The following is a 23,698-nucleotide window of genomic DNA, read 5'->3' as shown; positions in this document are numbered from 1 at the left end:
TTTCAGTAGAGTAATCTTGGTTATAGATTTTTCCCTTTCAGTACTTTAAATATGTTCTGCCATTCCATTCTGGCCTGCAGAGTTTCTGCTGAATGATCAGCTGTTAAATGTATGGGATTTCCCTTGTATGTTGCTTGTTGCTTTTCTTTTGTTGCTTTTAATATTCTTTCTTTGTGTTTAATCTTTGTTAGTTTGATTAGTATGTGTCTTGGCATGTTTCTCCTTGGGTTTATCCTATATGTGACTCTTTGCACCTCTTGGACTTGATTGACTATTTCCTTTTCCATGTTGGGGAAATTTTCAACTATAATCTCTTCAAAAATTTTCTCATACCCTTTCTTTTTCTCTTCTTCTGGGACCCCTACAATTTGAATGTTGGTACATTTAGTATTGTCCCAGAGGTCTCTGAGACTATTTTCAGTTCTTTTCATTGTTTTTATTCTCCTCTTTAGCAGTTATTTCCATCATTTTATCTTCCAGCTCACTGATCTATTCTTTTGCTTCAGATATTCTTCTATTTATTCCTTCTAGAGTATTTTTAATTTCAGTAATTGTGTTGTTTGTCTGTGTATGTTTATTCTTTAGTTCTTCTAGGTCTTTGTTAATTGACAGGTGGATTCTTAACCAGTGGACCGCCAGGGAAGTTCCTTTCCATGCTTTGTTTATGTATGGAAAGAGGCAAGAACCTGAACTTATTGAAGTCCATATGATATACATATCAATATGCATATGATATGCATAAGCAAAAGTCTGGACTTATTGAAGTCCATATGATATACATATGGTCCATATCCATATGATATGCATCTTAACTACCTCAGGACACCATCCTGTTTTCTCCTGCTTGAATTCCCCTTGGGGCATACTGTTTTGGAGGCAGCTGCAGTGGATGATGGCCTTTTGGCTTCAACATCCTTTGTTCACTGAAATAGCAAGTGAAATATTTGTCCCTAAGGAAAAGCTTAAGAGAAGACTGGAAATGGAAATGAGTTTTTTAGTAACTCAATCATGTCCAGCTCTTTGCAACCCCATGGGATGTAGCACACCAGGCTTCCTTATCTTTCACCATCTCGCAGAGTTTGTCACACTCATGTCCACTGAGTTGGTGATGCCATCCAACCATCTCATCCTCTGTCGCCTCCTTCTCCTGCCTTCAATCCTTCCCAGCATCAGGGTCTTTTCCAGTGGATCAGCTCTTTGCATCAGGTGGCCAAAGCATTGTTGATTTCCTTTTGGATTGACTAGTTTGATCTCCTTGCTGTCGAAGGGACTCTTGAATCTTCTCCAGCCTCTCATTTTGAAAGCATGAATTCTTCAGCACTCAGCCTTCTTTATGGTCTAACTCTCACATTTGTACATAGCTACTTGAAAAACCATAGTTTGACTATATGGACTTTGTCAGCAAAGTGACTTCCCTGCTTTGTAATATGCTGTCTGATTTCTTCATAGCTTTTCTTCCAAGGAGCAAAGGTCTTTTAATTTTATGACTGCAGTCACTGTCCACAGTGATTTTGGAGCCCAAGAAAATAAAGTCTGTCTCTATTTTCATTTTTTCCCCATCTGTTTACCATGAAGTGATGGGACTAGATGCCATGATCTTAATTTTTTGAATGTTGAGTTTTAAGCCAGCTTTTCCCTCTGCTCTTTCACCTTCATCAAGAGGTTCTTTAATTCCTCATTGATTTCTGCCATTAAGGTGGTGTCATCTGTGTATTTGAAGTTATTGATATTTCTCCCGGCAATCTTGATTCCAGCTTGAGCTTCATCCGGCCCTGGATTTCCTGTGATGTACTCTGCATATAATTAAAAAAAGCAAAGTACACTTTATACTGCCTTGATGTACTCCTTTCCCAATTTGGAACCAGTCCATTGTTCATGTCCAGTTCTAACTGTTGCTTCTTGACTGGCATGCAAGTTTCTCAGAGGCAGGTAAGGCGGTCTGATATTCCCAGCTGTTAAGAATTTTCCATAGTTTGTGGTGATCTACACAAACACTTTTGATAGTCAATGAAGCAGAAGTATATTTTTAAAAAATTCCCTTGCTTTCTCTATGATCCAGCTTATGTTGGCAATTTAATCTCTGGTTTGTCTGCTTTTTCTAAATCTAGCTTGAACATCTGAAAGTTCTCAGTGCATGTACTGTTGAAGCCTGGCTTGGAGGATTTTGAGCATTACCTTGCTAGCATATGAAATGCAATTGTGAGATAGTTTGAAATCCTTTGGCATTTCCCTTCTTTGGGATTGGGATGAAAACTGACCTTTTCCTGTCCTGCAGCCACTGCTGAGTTTTCCAAAATGTACTGGCATATTGAGTGCAGCACTTAAACAGCATCATCTTTTAGGATTTTAAATAGCTCAGCTGGAATTCCATCACCTCCACTAGCTTTGTTCATAGTAATGCTTCCTAAAGTCCACTTGACTTTGCACTCCAAGATGTCTGGCTCTAGGGGAGTGGTTACACCATCATGGTTATCTGGGTCATTAAGACCTTTTTTGTACAGTTCTTCTGTGTATTCTAGGACTTCTGTGGTAACTCAGACAGTGAAGAATCTGCCTCCAATGCATAAAACCCAGGTTTGATCCCTGGGTTGGGAAGATCCCCTGGAGAAGGGAATGGCAATCAACTCCAGTATTCTTGCCTGGAAAACCTCATGGGCAGAGGAGCCTGACAGCCTACAGTCCATGGGGTTGCAAAGAGTTGGACACAATTGAATAACTAACACTTCCATGTATTCTTGCCACCTCTTCTTAATATCTTCTGCTTCGGTTAGGTCCATACCATTGTGTCCATCGTTGCAAGAAATGTTCCTTGATATCTCTAATTTTCTTATAGAACTTTCTAGTCTTTTCCATTCTATTGTTTTCCTCTATTTCTTTGCATTGTTCACTTAAAAAGACTTTCTTGTCTCTCCTTGCTGTTCCTTGGAACTCTGCATTCAGATGGGTGTATCTTTCCTTTTCTTCTTTGCCTTTTGTTTCTCATCTTTTCTCAGCTATTTGTAAGGCCTTCTCAGACAACCATTTTAACTTGTTGCATTTCTTTTTCTTGGGGATGGTTTTGGTCACTGCCTGCTGGACAATGTTATAAACACTGAATGAAGGGATTCTCTGGGCTCAGTACACATACTATCACTTAGCTTTCTATCCATCTATTCCTTTCAAGGCAATTGAGACGGTGGAAGGACAGTGGTTGGGGGTGGAGGTGGGACTGAGTGGATTTTAGAGCCTATGACTGTCTGCACCCTGGAAGATGTGGTGGGGGTTGGGAGAAGAGCTTATTAAACACTGGTATTGGTCCTAGCTTCTGAGTTTTCTGCAAGCCAGGCTTCAGCAATACATGAACTGTGAACTTCCAGATGTTCAAGCTGGTTTTAGAAAAGGCAGAGGAACCAGAGATCAAATTGCCAACATCTGGATCATCAAAAAAGCAAGAGAGCTCCAGAAAAACATCTATTTCTGCTTTATTGACTATGCCAAAGCCTTTGACTGTGTGGATCACAATAAACTGTGGAAAATTCTTCAAGAGATGAGAATACCAGGCCACCTGACCTGCCTCTTGAGAAACCTATATGCAGGTCAGGAAGCAAGAGTTAGAACTGGACATGGAACAGCAGACTCCAAATAGGAAAAGGAGTACGTCAAGGCTGTATATTGTCACCCTGCTTATTTAACTTATATGTAGAGTACATCATGAGAAATGCTGGGCTGAAGGAAGCACAAGCGGGAATCAAGATTGCTGGGAGAAATATCAATAACGTCAGATATGCAGATGACACCACCCTTATGGCATAAAGTGAAGAGGAACTAAAGAGCCTCTTGATGAAAATGAAAGAGGAGAGTGAAACAGTTGGCTTAAAGCTCAACATTCAGAAAACGAAGATCATGGCATCTGGTCCCATCACTTCATGGGAAGTAGATGGGCAAACACTGGAAGCAGTGTCAGACTTTATTTTTCTGGGCTCCAAAATCACTGCAGATGGTGATTGCAGCCATGAAATTAAAAGATGCTTACTCCTTGGAAGGAAAGTTATGACCAACCTAGATAGCATATTCAAAAGCAGAGACATTACTTTGCCAACAAAGGTCCGTCTAGTCAAGGCTATGGTTTTTCCAGTGGTCATGTATGGATGTGAGAGTTGGACTGTGAAGAAGGCTGAGCGCCAAAGAATTGATGCTTTTGAACTGTGGTGTTGGAGAAGACTCTTGAGAGTCCCTTGGACTGCAAGGAGATCCAACCAGTCCATCTTAAAAGAGATCAGTCCTGGGTGTTCATTGGAAGGCCTGATGCTGAAGCTGAAACTCCAGTACTTTGGCCACCTCATGTGAAGAGTTGACTCATTGGAAAAGACTCTGATGCTGGGAGGGATTGGGGGCAGGAGGAGAAGGGGACGACAGAGGATGAGATGGCTGGATGGCATTACCGTCTCGATGGACATGAGTTTAGGTGAACTCTGGGAGTTGGTGATGGACAGAGTTGGTTATGGACAGTTGGCCTGGTGTGCTGCCATTCATGGGGTCGCAAAGAGTAGGACACGACTGAGCGACTGAACTGAACTGATCTGAGATCTGGAGAGGAGCTAAGAATCACTTTTTAAAAGTTCTCAAGTGATCCTGATGCTGCTGGTTAGGGGACCAGTCATTGGGAACCACTGTCTCTGATTGGCACTAACTCCAGGGAACAGTGGAGAAAGAAAATCCAAATCAGATTTCCCCATCCAATGATTTCCTATTTTTTTCTTGGAAAATTTCTGGGGCCTTTTGATGATTGTATGTATAAGGATGTTTAGGGAATTTTTACATGAATTGGAAGCTTAAACTCTGTTGACCTACAAATCATTTGGAGCTTACTGCGAGTTCTCATTAACTTTCTGGTTGCTCATTTCATGCCCTGGACCTCAGGTTCTTTATTTGAAAATAAATTGTTTTTGAGCTTCTTGTGACACTGTAGGTGCCCCAGGTGGCTCCTGTATCTGCCTTTTATGCTCTTTTTTTTTTTTTTTTAAATCCTTGATTTGAACTCCCATAGCTACTGGAAAAGAATCTTGGATAAATGTGGTTTGTGAAACCCAAGATCCCAACTCACACCCGAGGGTCATCCCCTTCATTGCTCACTGCAGTTGTGGGGAGAACAGTATTTTTCTCTTCCTGTTACAATACCCCAGGGTCAGGTCAAATTGTCTGGCATTTTCCTCTATGAGAAAGGAATCCCACATCTCCCAGGACCAGGTGGGGTGGGTGAAGGATGGCAGGGAAGCAAGGAGACCTGGAGGGCATGGAACCCCACATCAGTGAGCTGCTTTTGAACTGATGCCACATGATGCCTTTTGGGATGTTGGGTTCAGTGTTGCTACATTTTTCTTTTTTTTAAATATAAATTTATTTATTCTTATTAGAGGTTAATTACTTTACAATATTGTATTGGTTTTGCCATACATCAACATGAATCCACCACAGGTAAACACGTGTTCCCCATCCTGACCCCTCCTCCCTCCCCGTACCATCCCTCTGGGTCATCTCAGTGCATGAGCCCCAAGCATCCAGTATCATGCATTGAACCTGGACTGGCGATTTGTTTCATATATGATATTATACATGTTTCAATGCCATTCTCCCAAATCATGCCACCCTCTCCCTCTCCCACAGAGTCTAAAAGACTGTTCTATACATCTGTGTCTCTTGCTGTCTCGAATACAGGGTTATCATTACTATCTTTCTAAATTCCATATATATGCGTTAGTACACTGTATTGGTGTTTTTCTTTGTGGCTTACTTCACTCTGTATAATTGGCTCCAGTTTCATCCACCTCACTAGAACTGATTCAAATGTATTCTTTTTAATGGCTGAGTAATACTCCATTGTGTATGTGTACCACCACTTTCTTATCCATTCATCTGCTGATGGACATCTAGGTTGCTTCCATGTCCTGGCTATTATAAACTGTGCTGCGATGAACATTGGGGTACACGTGTCTCTTTCAATTCTGGTTTCCTCAGTGTGTATCCCCAGCAGTGGGATTGCTGGGTCATAAGGCAGTTCTATTTGCAGTTTTTAAAGGAATCTCCACACTGATCTTCATAGTGGCTGTACTAGTTTGCATTCCCACCATCAGTGTAAGAGGGTTCCGTTTTCTCCACACCCTCTCCAGCTTTTATTGCTTGTAGACTTTTGGATCGCAGCCATTCTGACTGGCATGAAATGGTATCTCAATGTGGTTTTGATTTGCATTTCTCTGATAATGAGTGATGTTGAGCATCTTTTCATGTGTTTGTTAGCCATTTGTATGTCTTCTTTGAAGAAATGTCTATTTAGTTCTTTGGCCCATTTTTTGATTGGGTCGTTTATTTTTCTGGAATTGAGCTGCATGAGTTGCTTGTATGTTTTGGAGATTAGTTGTTTGTCAGTTGCTTCATTTGCTATTATTTTCTCCCATTCTGAAGGCTGTATTTTCACTTTGCTTATAGTTTCCTTTGTTGTGCAGAAGCTTTTAAGTTTAATTAGGTCCCATTTGCTTATTTTTGCTTTTATTTCCAATATTCTGGGAGGTGGGTCATAGAGGATCCTGCTGTGATGTATGTCGGAGAGTGTTTTGCCTATGTTCTCCTCTAGAGTTTTATAGTTTCTGGACTTATGTTTAGATCTTTAATCCATTTTGAGTTTATTTTTGTGTGTGGTGTTAGAAAGTGTTCTAGTTTCATTCTTTTACAAGTGGTTGACCAATTTTTCCCAGCACCACTTGTTAAAGAGATTGTCTTTAATCCATTTTATATTCTTGCCTCCTTTGTCAAAGATAACGTGTCCATAAGTGCATGGATTTATCTCTGGGCTTTCTATTTTGTTCCATTGATCTATATTTCTGTCTTTGTGCCAGTACCATACTGTCTTGATGACTGTGGCTTTGTAGTAGAGCCTGAAGTCAGGCAGGTTGATTGCTCCAGTTCCATTCTTCTTTCTCAAGATTGCTTTGGCTATTCATGGTTTTTGTATTTCCATACAAATTGTGAAATTATTGTTCTAGCTCTGTGAAAAATACCATTGGTAGCTTGATAGGGATTGCGATCTATAAATTGCTTTGGGTAGTATACTCATTTTCACTATATTGATTTTTCTGATCCATGAACATGGTATATTTCTCCATCTATTAGTGTCCTCTTTGATTTCTTTCACCAGTGTTTTATAGTTTTCTATATACAGGTCTTTAGTTTCTTTAGGTAGATATATTCCTAAGTATTTTATTCTTTTTGTTGCAATGGTGAATGGAATTGTTTCCTTAATTTCTCTTTCTATTTTCTCATTATTAGTGTATAGGAATGCAAGGGATTTCTGTGTGTTGATTTTATATCCTGCAACTTTACTATATTCATTGATTAGCTCTAGTAATTTTCTGGTGGAGTCTTTAGGGTTTTCTATGTAGAGGATCATGTCATCTGCAAACAGTGAGAGTTTTACTTCTTTTCTAATTTGGATTCCTTTTATTTCTTTTTCTGCTCTGATTGCTGTGGCCAAAACTTCCAAAACTATGTTGAATAGTAATGGTGAAAGTGGGCACCCTTGTCTTGTTCCTGACTTTAGGGGAGATGCTTTCAATTTTTCACCGTTTAGGGTAATGTATGGATTTGAGAGTTGGACTGTGAAGAAGGCTGAGCGCCGAAGAATTGATGCTTTTGAACTGTGGTGTTGGAGAAGACTCTTGAGAGTCCCTTACCCTGCACAGAGATCCAACCAGTCCATTCTGAAGGAGATCAGCCCTGGGATTTCTTTGGAAGGAATGATGCTAAAGCTGAAACTCCAGTACTTTGGCCACCTCATGCGAAGAGTTGACTCATTGGAAAAGTCTTTGATGCTGGGAGGGATTGGGGGCAGGAGGAGAAGGGGACGACCGAGGATGAGATGGCTGGATGGCATCACGGACTTGATGGATGTGAGTCTGAGTGAACTCCGGGAGTTGGTGATGGACAGGGAGGCCTGGCGTGCTGCGATTCATGGGGTCGCAAAGAGTGGGACACGACTGAGCGACTGAACTGAACTGAGGGTAATGTTTGCTGTGGGTTTGTCATATGTAGCTTTTATTATGTCGATGTATGTTCCTTGTATTCCTGCTTTCTGGAGAATTTTTATCATAAATGGATGTTGAATTTTGTCAAAGGCTTTCTCTGCATCTATTGAGATAATCATATGGCTTTTATTTTTCAATTTGTTAATGTGGTGTATTACATTGATTGATTTGCAGATATTGAAGAGTCCTTGCATCCCTGGGATAAAGCCCACTTGGTCATGGTGTATGATCTTTTTAATGTGTTGTTGGATTCTGATTGCTAGAATTTTGTTAAGGATTTTTGCATCTATGTTCATCAGTGATATTGGCCTGTAGTTTTCTTTTTTTGTGGCATCTTTGTAGGTTTTGGTATTAGGCTGATGGTGGCCTCATAGAATGAGTTTGGCAGTTTACCTTCCTCTGCAGTTTTCTGGAAGAGTTTGAGTAGGATAGGTGTTAGCTCTTCTCTAAATTTTTGGTAGAATTCAGCTGTGAAGCCGTCTGGACCTGGGCTTTTGTTTGCTGGAAGATTTTTGATTACAGTTTCAATTTCCATGCTTGTGATGGGTCTGTTAAGATTTTCTATTTCTTCCTGGTTCAGTTTTGGGAAGTTGTAATTTTCTATGAAATTGTCAATTTCTTCCACCTTGTCCATTTTATTGGCATATAATTGCTGATGATAGTAGTCTCCTATGATCCTTTGTATTTCTGTGTTGTCTGTTGTGATCTCTCCATTTTCATTTCTAATTGTCTTGATTTGATTTTTCTCCCTTTGTTTCTTGATGAGTCTGGCTAATGGTTTGTCAATTTTATTTATCCTTTCAAAGAACCAGCTTTTGGCTTTGTTGATTTTTGCTATGGTCTCTTTTGTTTCTTTTGCATTTATTTCTGCCCTAATTTTTAAGATTTCTTTCCTTCTACTAACTCTGGGGTTCTTCATTTCTTCCTTTTCTAGTTGCTTTAGGTGTAGAGTTAGGTTATTTATTTGACTTTTTTCTTGTCTCTTGAGGTATGCCTGTATTGCTATGAACTTTCCCCTTACCACTGCTTTTACAGTGTCCCATAGGTTTTGGGTTGTTGTGTTTTCATTTTCATTCGTTTCTATGCATATTTCGATTTCCTCTGTGATTTGTTGGTTATTCAGCAGCATGTTGTTCAGCCTCCATATGTTGGAATTTTTAATAGTTTTTCTCCTGTAATTTACATCTAATCTTACTGCATTGTGGTCAGAAAAGATGCTTGGAATGATTTCAGTTTTTTTGAATTTACCAAGGTTAGATTTATGGCCCAGGATGTGATCTATCCTGGAGAAGGTTCTGTGTGCCCTGGAAAAAAAGGTGAAATTCATTGTTTTGGGGTGAAATGTCCTATAGATATTAAGTAGGTCTAACTGGTCTATTGTATTGTTTAAAGTTTGTGTTTCCTTGTTAATTTTCTCTCTAGTTGATCTATCCATAGGTGTGAGTGGGGTATTAAAGTCTTCCACTGTTGCTGCTACTGCTAAGTCGCTTCAGTCGTGTCCGACTGTGCGACACCACAGATGGCAGCCCACAGGCTCTGCCGTCCCTGGGATTCTCCAGGCAAGAACACTGGAGTGGGTTGCCATTTCCTTCTCCAATGCATGAAAGTGAAAAGTGAAAGTGAAGTCGCTCAGTAAGTGTCCGACTCTTCGTGACCCCATGGACAGATGGCAGCCCACCAGGCTCCTCTGTCCATGAGATTTTCCAGGCAAGAGTACTGGAGTGGGTTGCTATTGCCTTCTCTGATGTCCTCCACTATTATTGTGTTATTGTTAATTTCCCCTTTCACGCTTGTTAGGATTTGTGTTACACATTGCGGTGCTCCTATGTTGGGTGCATATATATTTATAATTGTTATATCTTCTTCTTGGATTCATCCTTTATCATTATGTAGTGTCCTTCTTTGTCTCTTTTCACAGCCTTTGTTTTAAAGTCTATTTTATCTGATATGAGTATTGCTAGTCCTGCTTTCTTTTGGTCTTTATTTGTGTGGAATATCTTTTTCCAGCCCTTCACTTTCAGTCTATATGTGTCCCCTGTTTTGAGGTGGGTCTCTTGTAGACAACATATATAGGGGTCTTGTTTTTGTATTCATTCAGCCAGTTTTTGTCTTTTGGTTGGGGCATTCAACCCATTTACGTTTAAGGTAATTATTGATAAGTATGATCCCGTTGCCATTTACTTTATTGTTTTGGGTTCGAGTTTATACACCTTTTTTGTGTTTCCTGTCTAGAGAATATCCTTTAGCATTTGTTGGAGAGCTGGTTTGGTGGTGCTGAATTCTCTCAGCTTTGGCTCGTAAAGCTTTTGATTTCTCCTTCATATTTGAATGGAATCCTTGCTGGGTACAGTAATCTGGGCTGTAGGTTAGTTTCTTTCATCACGTTAAGTATGTCTTGCCATTCCCTCCTGGCCTGAAGAGTTTCTATTGAAAGATCAGCTGTTATCCTTATGGGAATCCCCTTGTGTGTTATTTGTTGTTTTTCCCTTGCTGCTTTTATGATTTGTTCTTTGTGCTTGATCTTTGTTAATTTGATTAATATGTGTCTTGGGGTGTTTCGCCTTGGGTTTATTCTGTTTGGGACTCTCTGGGTTTCTTGGACTTGGGTGATTATTTCCTTCCCCATTTTAGGGAAGTTTTCAACTATTATCTCCTTAAGTATTTTCTTATGGTCTTTCTTTTTGTCTTCTTCTTCTGGGACTCCTATGATTCGAATATTGGGGCGTTTAACTGTCCTGGAGGTCTCTGAGATTGTCCTCATTTCTTTTAATTCGTTTTTCTTTTTTCCTCTCTGATTCATTTATTTCTACCATTCTATCTTCTATTTCACTAATCCTATCTTCTGTCTCTGTTATTCTACTATTTGTTGCCTCCAGAGTGTTTCTGATCTCAATTATTGCATTATCATTATATATTGACTCTTTTTTATTTCTTCTAGGTCCTTGTTAAACCTTTCTTGCATTTTCTCAATCCTTGTCTCCAGGCTATTTATCTGTGATTCCATTTTGATTTCAAGATTTTGGATCATTTTCACTATCATTATTTGGAATTCTTTATCAGGTAGATTCCCTATCTCTTCCTCTTTTGTTTGGTTTGGTGGGCATTTGTCCTGTTCCTTTACCTGCTGGGTATTCCTCTGTCTCTTCATCTTGTTTATATTGCTGAGTTTGGGGTGGCCTTTCTGTATTCTGGCAGTTTGTGGAGTTCTCTTTATTGTGGAGTTTCCTTACTGTGGGTGGGGTTGTACAGGTGGCTTGTCAAGGTTTCTTGGTTAGAGAAGCTTGTGTCGGTGTTCTGGTGGGTGGAGCTGGATTTCTTCTCTCTGGGGTGCAATGAAGTGTCCACTAATGAGTTATGAAATGTCAATGGTTTTGGAGTAACTTTGAGCAGCCTGTATATTGGAGCTTGGGGCTGTGTTCCTGTGTTGCTGGAGAATTTGTGTGGTATGTCTTGCTCTGGAACTTGTTGGCCCTTGAGTGGTGCTTGGTTTCAGTGTAGGTATGGAGGCATTGATGAGCTCCTGTCAATTAATGTTCCCTGGAGTCAGGAGTTCTCTGGTGTTCTCAGGGTTTGGACTTAAGTCTCCTGCTTCTGGTTTTCAGTCTTATTTTTACAGTAGTCTCAAGACTTCTCCTTCTATACAGCACCGTTGATAAAACATCTTGATTTTAGTAACCTGGTGGTTTAGTCTGCTAAGTCCTGTCTGACTCCTGCAACCCCATGGACTATAGCCTGCCAGGCTCCTCTGTCCATGAGATTCTCCAGGCACAAATACTGGAGTGGGTTGCCATTTCCTTCTCCAGGAATCAAACCCAGGTCTCCTGAATTGCAGGCATATTCTTCACCAACTCTACATTTTTCTTTAAGTATTTTTCTGCTAAGGGACAGTGGAGAGGAAATTGTGATATGAAACATGGGATTCTTTGCCTCTGGCAACAAATTTTCTTTGTTAAAACACTGTGTGTGGAATATATTTGGCCATCCTATAGCCTCTAGTATGAGAAAAGTGGTCAGCAAGGAACTCTAATGTGACCTACAATGACCCTCACAATATCAGGGAAAATGCATGTCTTTGTTGTTCTAGACCTGAGACCAGTGTTGGTTTGTGAGCCTGATTTTGATGTTGCTGGGGCTCAAATTGCCTTTGCACCCCCACAGCTCTGCCATTCCAGGTATAAAATTTAAATTTCACAAGAAGCATTTGCCATTAGCTCTTGAATTAGTATGTATATCATTTTATATGAATAGGATTTTGTTGCAAGTGCTATTCGGTACTTGATATTTCTTTTTACTTAATGTTATGACCATCTCAAGTCTAATATGACCTAACAAACTCCTTACTTTCTTTCTCCATACCTGCTCCTTTCCCATCCTCCCCAATCTCAGTAAGTCACAATCAAATCTTGGAGGTTCTTTTGAAGCCTCTGTTATCTTTCTGTTTAAACTTCCCAGTAAGAGCAAAGTGCTTCTGATTCAGCCCCTAGAAAAACCCTGGGCCACTCAAGTGCAACCCCTGACTTGCAGCCAGGCACAGCAAAGTATCCCCTGCTGGTGTCTTGCTCCCTTGTTAATCCTTGCAACATGATTCAGTAGCAACCAGGGAAACTGGGAAATAGCAAATCATGTCTTTGCCCTACTCACAAAGTTAAGTATCTGAGTAAGTCAAGTAATATCAATGTAATATCAAAAAATATGTAGAAGAGACCAATGGGATTATGGTTCAGCTCCCAGGATTCCAAGAGTATGCCTGGGATTAATTGCCATCTTGTCTGCATCCTCTGTGTGAAGAGCCTAAAAGACAATGCTTACTGGTAGCAGTGGGCACAGTGAAGACAAGGTTAGCTGAGACTGATTCACATTCCCCGCACCTGGTCTCTGAGTTCCCAAAGAACCCACAGTGACCACCCTCACTGATTCTCAGATGTGAATATGTCCTTCACAGAGTTGGTCATGTCTCCCTCCACTCAGATTCTCAGAGTTAGTCTTTTCAAGTCAATTTGATGTCCTGAACTCAACATTCTAGCAGGAAGCACCCTCAAAGATGACTGTCTCCTCTTAGCCACTCCTGTTCAGTTTCTAAATATCACCTAAAGAAAAGCCTTCAGTGTCCTTCTTTCCAAGAGAAAAACAAAACCACATGCATGAGGCTGTTTGAGTCATTCACAGGGCCCCTTTAGGAAGGGCCACCACCACACTGCCCAGCACCCACCCTTAGTTCTCACAGGATTGACCAGATGTTCTCTGTCAGGGATTAAGCCTGGAGGGCCAACCACATCTCTGGTTGCAAGCCTCTGTGAATAAACTCATAATCTGCCATTTCCCATATAAGACCTAAGTGTGAACTTGAAACAAATAAGAGTTTATTTTGTTTTCTTTAGAAATAACACCACTGGTTTTATGAAGCTGTTTTAATTCTAGGACATTTAATAATTTTAATTTGGACAAAAATCATGCAACAGTGAGGTTTTCCAGACATTGTCTTGGGTTTTGTTTTTCTGTATAATATTTGGGACACATAATCCCTTCCCTTACTCCCACCCAGGGATACACTATCCATATTAGCAAAACTCAATCCTATTTTGTGGAGTGAATCAATGAAAAAGTCCTAGATTCTATTCCCTCCCTCATTCTTTCTCTTTCCTGTAGATATCAAGTCATCTGGAGATATACTGTAACCCAATCAGGATTAACCTGAGAGGATTTGTGGAATCTAATCAGGTAATGACTTCTGATTGGAAGTTAGCAGTTGAAAGGAGGGCAGATGTGATTAGAAAGTTCTATAAAAGCCTCAAGCACCAAAGACTCAGAAACTTCTCAGTCTGGAGTCACTGCCTGTGTTCTCCCCCAGGACTGAGGACTGAGCAGCCCCAGAACCACATCTGAGCTGGTAAATTAGCAACCTCAGGGAAGATATTCTGCCAGTGGTCAGTGTGTACTGAAAGGTGGAATGTGATCTGACATGACAGGAAGAGTTTTCCTTTTCTTTTGGTTAAACAAATTACAGGCTTTCCTTTGGCCTCACAGTGTAGCTTTGCCTTCATCCTAAACATTTTGATTTTGTTTTTGACTTATTCTCTGGTGGCTCAGATGGTAAAGTGTCTGTCTACAATGCAGGAGACCCGGGTTCAATCCCTGGTCTGGGAAGATCCCCTGGAGAAGGAAATGGCAATCTACTCCAGTACTATTGCCTGGAAAATCCCATGGACAGAGGAGCCTGGTAGGCTACAGTCCCTGGGGTCGCAAAGAGTCGGACATGACTGAGCGACTTCACTTTCTATCTAATGTAAATGTCTTATCAAACAGTTCTTCTTGTTAATAAAAGACATCTAACTATTGGAAATGCTATTTCTTGACATTTAAAGTTTTTACTTTATGCACAAATTGCATCGCTTTTAGAAGGTATCTCCTTAATCCTTCCCAGTAAAGTTAACTTTGGAAACTGAGGACTGAAACTGTGTTCCACATGAACTTCTTGCCCCATAATTTGGGCTGAACATGATACTTTAAATGTTTTCACCCAAGAGAAAGGGAGTCAACTTGTTCAGTCTCCTGATACAAAGGTGCAAGAGGGACATACATTAAGCAAACAGTGGAAAGAAATGGAGGAGCTATTTGTTGCCTTGCTTTCTTCTTGGTACTTGTGAGATTCTTGTTCTAGTGCCAGAAGAGGCAGAGCTATGGCTTAGTGCCACCAAACATAGCCTGGAAGCCTGACAAACTGAGTTTCTTCCTTTCTGGTTCATCATTCCCAAGGTGATGACTTTGGCTCTGGTTTGATTTCCCTGAAGGATGGGGAGAGAGACCACTGTTATGGGTATGACTGACCTGAGAAGGATGCTTTGTTCCCTTGCACTTTCACAGGATTCCATTAAGAGAAGAGTCAGGATGAGTGCTCGCAACCCACCCAGACTTGTGAACTTGGCAGCAATGAGCCTGTTGAGAGATGAGGCCTTGGCCATCTGCTCTTTGGAGTATCTGCCCATGGAGCTTTACCCACCACTATTCATGGCTGCCTTCTCTCTCAGACGCAGTGAGACTCTGATGGCCATGGTGCAAGCCTGGCCCTTTGCCCGCCTGCCTCTAGGGGGGCTGATGAAGAAGCCGCACCAAGAAACCTTAGAAGCAGTGCTGGATGGACTTGATATCCTGCTGGCCCAGGAGGTTCACCCCAGGTGAGTCTGATCCAGGTAGCCTGGCAGGGTCTTGGGTGTCCTGGAAGGGACTGCTGGTGTCAGGGAGAGTGAATGACCAAAGGGCAGACCAGAGACTTCTGAAAAAGCTCAGAAGCCTTGAGCACTGCTGAGATCACATTGGGAAATACCTTACAAAAGTGTACTAGGAAGGATAGAAGATGAAAAGGACTAGAGGAAAGTGAGCAAGAGAGGAAAGAGAAAAGACAGACGGTGATAACAGGAATGTGAAGTAAAAGCAAAGATGGGAAGTTAGAATGTTGCCTAAATTCTGAGGCTGTAGTTTCATTCAGTGTGTATTTTAAAGAATCTTAGCAAATCTTCTGTTTCCCCATAGGAAGTGCAAACTGCGGGTGCTGGACTTGAGAAATACTGGCCAGGATTTCTGGAACATGTGGTCTGGAGACAGGTCCCATGTGTCCTCAAGTTCACTGATGGCATCAGTGGCTAAGGACATGTCAAGGACAAAGCACTCCTTGGCTCCCTTGGAGATGTACGTAGATCTTTGTCTCAAGGAAATGACCTGGAGCAAATGTATCACGTACCTCTTCTCGTGGGTGGAGCAGCGGAAAGGCTCCATACACTTGTGCTGTAAGAAGATGAAGATTGTTTCAAGGTCTAAGGACACTATTAAGAAAGTTTTCCGAATAGTGAAGCTGGACTGTATCCAGGAGGTGGAACTGAATTTCACCCAGAAGCTGTCCACCCTGGCCAAGTTTGCTCCTCTCCTGGGCAAGATGAGCAATGTTCAGAAACTCATTCTCTCCCCCATTCATAGGTCTGCTGCTGAAGAACAGGACCATCAGGCTCTTCTGCGATTTACCTCTCAGATCCTAAGACTGCAGTACCTCCGCTATCTCCGTATGGAAGGTCCATCTTTCCTTGAAGGCCGCCTGAACCAGATGCTCAGGTGAGGGGACCAGCACTGGCTGAGCAACAGTGAACACATTAGTAACATATCAAATGCATTGTCTCATTTGCTGCTCTACTGTGAAGTGTGGTAACACATAAGTGGAGCAATCAAGGTGTGAGAAAACTGGTATAGAAGTTCTGGAAAGAGACATTAGGTTAGAAAGCTACAAATTAGGAGGCATAGTTATAGTGTGGGCATATATGTGATTTCTTCTTTGTGAAGAGATATCTCTGTTCAATGACAGGTTAATGAAGATGGCATTGACAAGGAAAAACCTAGATCAAGCTAAAAGAACCTTGAAAGCTCTTTTTCGTCATTTATCAAGCAGAGTACAGCATACTCCACTTCCTCAGGAGGATGAATGAAGATAATGGTTGCACTAGAATGTGCTCAGTAGAGAGCCTGAGACAGAGTCTCCATCAAGTGTGGACACTACTTAATTTTAGTCCTGGGAGATGAGATAAACATGTTTTTAATTCAGATCCCTTCAGTCCAGGCTGGGCTCCAGATGCCTGTTATCTCTGGCCAGGTGAGGCACGCGGAAGATGTGTAGAAACAGTAAGACCCCACACCATGCCTAGGGGCTGCCAATCTTCAGCGACTCCCATCCGGGCATCATCTACATACCTTTTATCCCTGTTCACTCTCCTTTTGTCTCTGCTTCATTACCATCATCTCCAGAATCATGCATTTCCCGTATATTATTTAGTTACATTATATGCAACCCAAGACCATCTTTAGGATTTGCACTTTAAAAGTAATGGAGACAAAAGGAGAGTGAACAATGATAGAAAGTTTGTACATGATGCCCGGATGGGAGTTGCTGAAGTCTGGCAGCCCCAGGGCATGGTGTGGGGTCTTATTGTTTACACACGTCCTCCAAGTGCCTCACCTGGCCAGAGATACAGGCATCTGGAGCCCAAGTATGGACTGAAGGGATCTGAATTAAAAACATGTTTATCTCATCTCCCAGGACTAAAATTAAGTAGTGTCCACACTTGATGGAGACTCTGTCTCAGGCTGTCTCTACTGAGCATATTCTAGTGCAACCATTATCTTCATTCATCCTCCTAAGGAAGTGGAGTATGTTGTACTCTGCTTGATAAATGAGGAAAAAGAGCTTTCACGGTTCTTTTAGCTTGATCTAGTCACACATGGAAATGGCAGGACTCAGCCTGGAATGAGTCTGGGCATTCTGGATATTGAATTTTATCAGATGGTAACAACAACTTGGTTTCAGACCAATCATTTACCTCTCAAATGGAGGTCACTTATCACTCTGGTTTCCCAGAACTAATTACTTGTTTTTTTCTTTTTCCTCCAGTTGCCTGAAGATCCCCTTGCACAACATCTCAATAACCAACTGCCTGCTTACAGAATCAGACTTGACCCATCTGTCCCAGAGTCCAAAAATCTGTCAGTTAAAGGGCCTGAATCTGAGTGGTGTTACCCTGACCAACTTTTGTCCCAAGCTCATCCAGGGTCTGCTGGAAAAAGTTGCAGGTACTCTTGAAGAGCTGAACTTAAACCTGTGTGGGATTATGGACTCCCTCCTCACAGCTCTTGTGCCTGCCCTGAGCTGCTGCTCCCAGCTCAGGGTCTTCAGCATGTGTGGAAACCTCATCTCCATGGCTGTCCTGGAGAGTCTCCTGCGTCATACTGATGGGTTGTCCGCTTTACGTCTAGAGTTTTATCCTGCCCCTCGGGAGAGTTATAGCTCTCTGGGTATTCTTCACCAGGAGAGACTTGCCCAGCTAAAAGCTGAGCTTTGGCAGCTCCTTACAGATTTAGGGCGTCCCAGGAAGATTTGGATTAGCCCCAGCCCCTGTCCTCACTGTGGTGAGGACGTGTGTGATCATCTGAATCACAATGCATAATTATGTAATACCCTGCCTGTATCAGAAGGTGGTTGCCTCTATCAGAAGCATTCTTCTGGATACTTGGAAAAGTCTAGGACATAGGTTTATTATGAAGAGAAAGTACACCCATGATTTCTGATACCAGCTCAGTGTCATTGAGAAAAGCAAACATGATCCAGCAGGGGTGCAGGATTCTAGAAGGATATGTTGACTTAGGGAGTTTGGGATTTATTTAGAGACATGTTTATGAAGTCAAATATGAACCTAAATTTCTGGAGGTTCAGTTTTAGACACCCATGTTCGAGTTATTTCTGTGTGCACAATTGTAGAAATGATCAGAAATAAAGAGACCTTCAGTGTAAACTAATAAATGCTGACCATGATATTATTCTGATTTCTGTGTTTGCATCTCATGGATCTCTAGTTACTGATGGTGGTGAGGGGAGCACTTTGTTGCCTGTGATCTGAAACTCCATCATTCCCTAGTTATATTTTTCCTTTTGCTTTCTTTACTTAGTTCTGTGGGTTAATACAAACAACAAAGGAAAAATACTCACTGGTCCTCAACAATACATCTCTGTCATGGGTGGGAACTGATATGCATGTTCCTATGAGAAAAATTCTAAAATCATGCAGGCATGAAACAATTTTTTTATGTTTATACTATATTTCAGAAGTATATCTTTTGAACACTAGTTCATGTCAATAAAAGTTTCATTTTATTCCCGTAACACTTATTGGTCTTCCTTATTGAGGAAGATTAGTGTAGCATGTTTTGACATTAGCATATCAGGTTGTATAATAAAATAGCTGTAATATACAACATATAACTTATACTTGTCCATCTGTTTCTTCAGCTCCCCACTATCTGCTTCAATCAGCTGCAGAGCCATTATAACATATTTATTAAAATTCTCTGTATCTCCTGTTTTACTAGTCTATTATGATGCAGAAAATGTTTCCCCTTGTTCCCTCTTCTCATATCTAGAGTTGCACTATTATAAATATTCTCTATATGGTTGTAGATACAATTGATGGCCTTAAGATATTTAGCTATGTCTGAAGCCTGGGTTTCTGTTGGGTAGTGCAGGAGACACTAATTTTATACAGTAGATGGGCTATAAGATATATAGCTCATTACAGTTATAAATTCATTAGCATAATGTGAGGAGATATAACAGTGAGGAAAGACACGACATAAATAATTTGAAAACAAGTTAGGACAAATTAATGACTAGTAAAATGAGTTGTCATCTGGTAGCAGTAATTCATCAAGTTAACAGAGGAGCCTGCTGGAGAAGCCAAATTCTGCAGGAATCAGGTAGAAAGAAAAAGATAAATGCTTCATCTTCGTTTACAAAGGCATAGGTTATGAATTTGTTGCAGGTGAAAAGAAAAGTTTTGTGGAAAGCAAAGTTTATTATTAGCATGTGTAAGTACCATTGAGCTGAAGTTGGGAGCATAAATAAGCTGAAGTTGGGAGCATAAATAATGCTTTCCAAACCAGTTTTTGATTTGTTCATTTGTTTTAAAATAAGGTACAAAGGTTAGTTATTACATGGATGCATTTTTCTCCACGTTCTTGTTTTTTTTTTTTTTTTTTAATATATGTCCCAAAGTGGCTTTTAGTAAAAGTTCTCTAGGGGTGGGAGGTAGGTTCAAGAGGGAGGGAATATATGTATGTTTATGGCTGATTCATGTTGCTCTACAGAAACCAACACAACATTGTAAAGAAATTATTCTCCAAACATACAATTTTAAAAGAAAGTGAGATCATATTATTTGCAACTAATGGAATCTTGAAACACAATGTCATTTGTACAAAAGTAAAATGCATATTCTCAAAAGTAAATTAAAATTTAAAAAATTCTCTAAAATTTTCAAATTTGTAATTTTCTCCAATTTAAGGATTTATTGATGAGTAGTATTTTAAAAACAATTTACACCGATAAAGATACAATAGGCATTCCACAAGACAGTGCAAATGTTGTACCCCTCATAAGCCCTAGAAAGCTTCCTCCCCCAAAATGGTCTAAGAAAGTAAAAAGTCCTTTTTTTACAAGTTGGTGAAACAGAGGTTGAGATAACAAAGGTCTTTGAAAGTTGGCACAGCCAAAAGTCTGCTCGGAATCCCAGTCTATTTGATTGTCAGATGTGCAACATATGTGTACCTTTCTAACGGCAGTGACCGAGATATCAACAGGGGGGAAAAAACCACCTAAGATCAGGTAGAACAATTACATCTCAAAGGATTAGAGAGAGAAATGCAAGTTACTCCTAAAAGGACTTTTGTTTCTTTAAGGTTAGAATTCTGAAAAAAGTATTTTATCAGGTTGGCTTTTCCTAACTGTGTGTGCGAAACTATCAAACATGGAATGTCAAAAGGACCCCATTTGGCCCACCCTTGTCATGGGGCCGAATAAAATTTGCCTTCAGACTTAAAGCTGTGTCTGTCTATAATTTTCTTTGGCACAACTTCCACAGCTGATGACTACTCAGGCAGGAAAGGTTCTGAATATCCCTCAGATTCCCACATACCTGAGAATGACCAGCTTGGAGTCTGGCCACTGTTGGAGTTTCTCATATTAGCCCATGAGTTTTCTTCAGAGAATTCTTTTTTGGTTGATTGACTGATTCCTGTTTTTGGCTGTGCTAGGTCTTCATTGCTGTGTGGGCTTTCCCTGGTTGTGGTGAACAGGGCCTGCTCTTAATTGTGGTGCTCGGGCTTCTCACTGTGGTGACTTCTCTTGTTAGGAGCACAGGCTCTAGGGTGCACAGGTTTAAGTTGTTGCCCATGGGCTCAGTAGTTGGAACTCAAAGGCTCCAGAGTTCAGATTCAGTAGCTGTTGCCTTGTGGCAGGCAAGATCTTCCTGGGCCAGGGATTGAACCGGTATCCCGTGCATTGTAAGATTATTCTTAACCACTGCACCACCACAGATGCCCCAGGTTTTTTTTTTTTTTTAATTATTGAAGCATAGTTAAATCAGATTGTTGTGTTTAATTTTTACTGTAGAGCGTCTTCAGAGTGTCTTCATTTTGGTGGCCACAGGTGTATAAGAATTGTTTGGGTATCAAATAACAGGTGGGTGAGATGCACAGACAATTCTTATAGAATAAATAGTCTCCCTTTATGCATGACCTTAAATTTCAGAGAAATCTTTATATGATGTATCCCAAAGTAGGAGTCACTCCTTAATGTGGTAGAACATTAAACACCAATAAGAACTTCTGTATTTAGTGCAGAACAGGTGTTGGTATTTATGAAGAGAAAACCAGAATTTTATTTCTGTGCCTAAGGTGTCACCTTGATCAGAATCTGTGTGGAACTTAGCTAGGTCTGAGGAAACAGTAGTGATCTAAATATACTTGAAAAGCGTCCTTTGAAATTATGGTTTATTTGACTTCTAAGACCCCCAAAAATTGGCTGGGAAAATTTTCCATCCGGAAAGTGTCCTCAGTGAGAAAAGAAAAAGAAACTTAAAACCTTTCCTGGTGGCACTTGCCTTTGGATGACAGAGTCACTTGGGACTGAGCCAGGTTTATATCTTCTCTGGCTCCAAGTTCCCAAAAAGCCCACAGTACAGGAGTAGTAGCAGCAAGTTGTGCAATTTACCTCTGAGTTTCTCAAGCTGCGACATCTCCAGTATCTCTATCTGGACTCTCCTTCCTTGAAGGCTGCCTGGACCAGATGCTCAGGTGAGTGTGGACTGCTGGCTGGGTAACAGTGAACACAACACTGGCATGTCTGGTACATAGCGTCCTTAGCTGCTTTCTCCTGAGCTGTGGTATCACCTCGCCTCTGAAATTAAGGTAGAAGAACAAGCAGGGACACCATGCTAGGTTTTCCCTCATAGCCCAGTATGTAAAGAATCTGCCTGCAATGCAGGAGACCTAGGTTCAATCCTGGGTCAGGAAGATCCCCTGGAGAAGGCAACCCACTCCAGTATTCTTGCCTGGAGAATCCCATGGACAGAAGAGCCTGTCAGGCTACATACAGTCCATGGGGTTGCAAGAGTCGGACACGTCTTAGCAACTAAACCACTGCCATATTAGAAAGCTAAGGATGGGGTGGTTTTGATCCAGCGAGGCTGGGCATGGGTTCTTAAGAAGGGAAATCTTATGTCAGATGACTTAGGAAAACAGGTAAGTGAAGAGAGCATTAAAGAAGGGAAATCACCTCAGACCTGAGCAATTTTAAGAGAATTTCTTGGAAATTTCCTGGTTGTGCACGATTAGGACTCTATTCTTTCAAGGCTGAATGTCCAGGTTTGATCCCTCGTGGGGGAAGTAAGATTGCATAAACTTCACATGTGGTGCAGCCAGAAAAAAAAAGAAAAGAAAAAGTGAGGGAGAGAGAGAGAAGAGCTCTGTGCTCACAAGGTTTCTGAACACAATAAACTTGGCTCAAATTACTAGTCTCTAAAATGTCTTTTGCTCCAGGTGAGTTAGTTAATGTTTAAGAAATGCATGATTCTAAGAGGATGGAAGTAGAGCAGAAGCCAGAGATCATATGGAACTGCAGATGGTTTACAGGTGATGTGGAGATGGAATGTCAGGCTAAAATTAGACTGGCCATTCTGGGTACTGACCTTCAGAAGGCTGTTAGTATGACCTTGACTTTGGGCCAATCACCTATCTGACAACTTTAGTTCAGCGGCCTTCCTGGTTCCTCAGATCTAATTGCTGGTTCTCTCCCCAGATGCCTGAGGACCCCCTTGGACCACCTGGCAATAACTAAGTGCTGGCTTACAGAATCAGACCTGATCCATCTGTCCCAGCACCCAAACATTCGTCAGCTCAAAGGCCTGGAGCTGAGTGGTGTCACCATGATCAACTTTAGTATTGAGATCCTCCACGTTCTTCCGGAGCAAGTTGCAGCCACCCTCCAGGAACTGAACTCAGAGCAGTGTGGGATCACAGAGTCCCAACTTGAGTCCATCCTGCCTGCCCTGAGCTGCTGTTCCCAGCTCAGGACCTTCAGTCTGTGTGGCAGTGTTCTCTCTATGGCCATCATGGAGAAGCTGCTGAGCCACACCACTGGGCTGATCAACTTAAGTGAGGAGTTTTATCCTGCCTCTCAGGAGAGTTACAGCCCTCATGGAGCCCTCCACCTGGGCTGACTGGCCTAGCTTCGGGATAAACTCATTGAGATTATGTGGGATTTAGGATTTCCAAGGGCCATCTGGCTTATCTACAGCCCGGTGTCTTCTCTGGGGCAATAAAACATTCTATCCTGAGGAGCACTTTCTGTACCACTGTTATACATCTGCCTAGTTGGATACTTCTGTCAAAGCTTTCTTCTGGGCATTTGGAAACTAACATCTAGGTAATAGATGCATCATGAAAGCAAACCAATCCATGATTTCATACATGAGCTCAATGTGAATGGGAAATGGAAAGCTGATACAACGGAGGTGCAGGAGTGCAAGGTGAAATGAAGGCTCTGGGATGTGACAGACTTTGGGGAATATGTGTTTATACAACCAAATATAAACCTCAGTGTCTGCAGCTGGATACAGGTTTGAGACTCACATGGTAAAATTTTCCCTGGGTAGACATTTGTAAAGCAACTGTTAGAAATAGAGACCCTCATTGAAAACTGACTGCTGCCTTCCGTGATCTATTACTCTCTTTTTCAGTTTATACCTCAGCAATCTCCAGTTAGTGATTTTTTAAAAAGG

At 41.2% G+C, this 23,698-nt stretch overlaps 1 protein-coding gene across 1 annotated transcript in view; it reads left to right on the top strand.

Moving 5' to 3' along the window:
- Positions 1-23,137, top strand: part of LOC128061287 (PRAME family member 8-like) — a 30,159-nt gene extending 7,022 nt beyond the window's left edge. The window contains exons 2-6 of the mRNA XM_052653576.1: positions 15,080-15,226; positions 15,582-16,154; positions 17,482-17,996; positions 21,692-21,713; positions 22,717-23,137. Coding sequence (XP_052509536.1) covers positions 15,080-15,226; positions 15,582-16,154; positions 17,482-17,996; positions 21,692-21,713; positions 22,717-23,137 — 1,678 coding nt within the window. The remainder of the gene's footprint in view (positions 1-15,079; positions 15,227-15,581; positions 16,155-17,481; positions 17,997-21,691; positions 21,714-22,716) is intronic.
- Positions 23,138-23,698: the final 561 nt, after the last annotated feature.

Source organism: Budorcas taxicolor, chromosome 16, assembly GCF_023091745.1.
Source record: "Budorcas taxicolor isolate Tak-1 chromosome 16, Takin1.1, whole genome shotgun sequence".
In the NCBI taxonomy this organism is placed as follows: domain Eukaryota; kingdom Metazoa; phylum Chordata; class Mammalia; order Artiodactyla; family Bovidae; genus Budorcas; species Budorcas taxicolor.
Note: the sequence above shows the minus strand (reverse complement) of the source record. Positions and strands in the feature narration are given on the sequence as shown.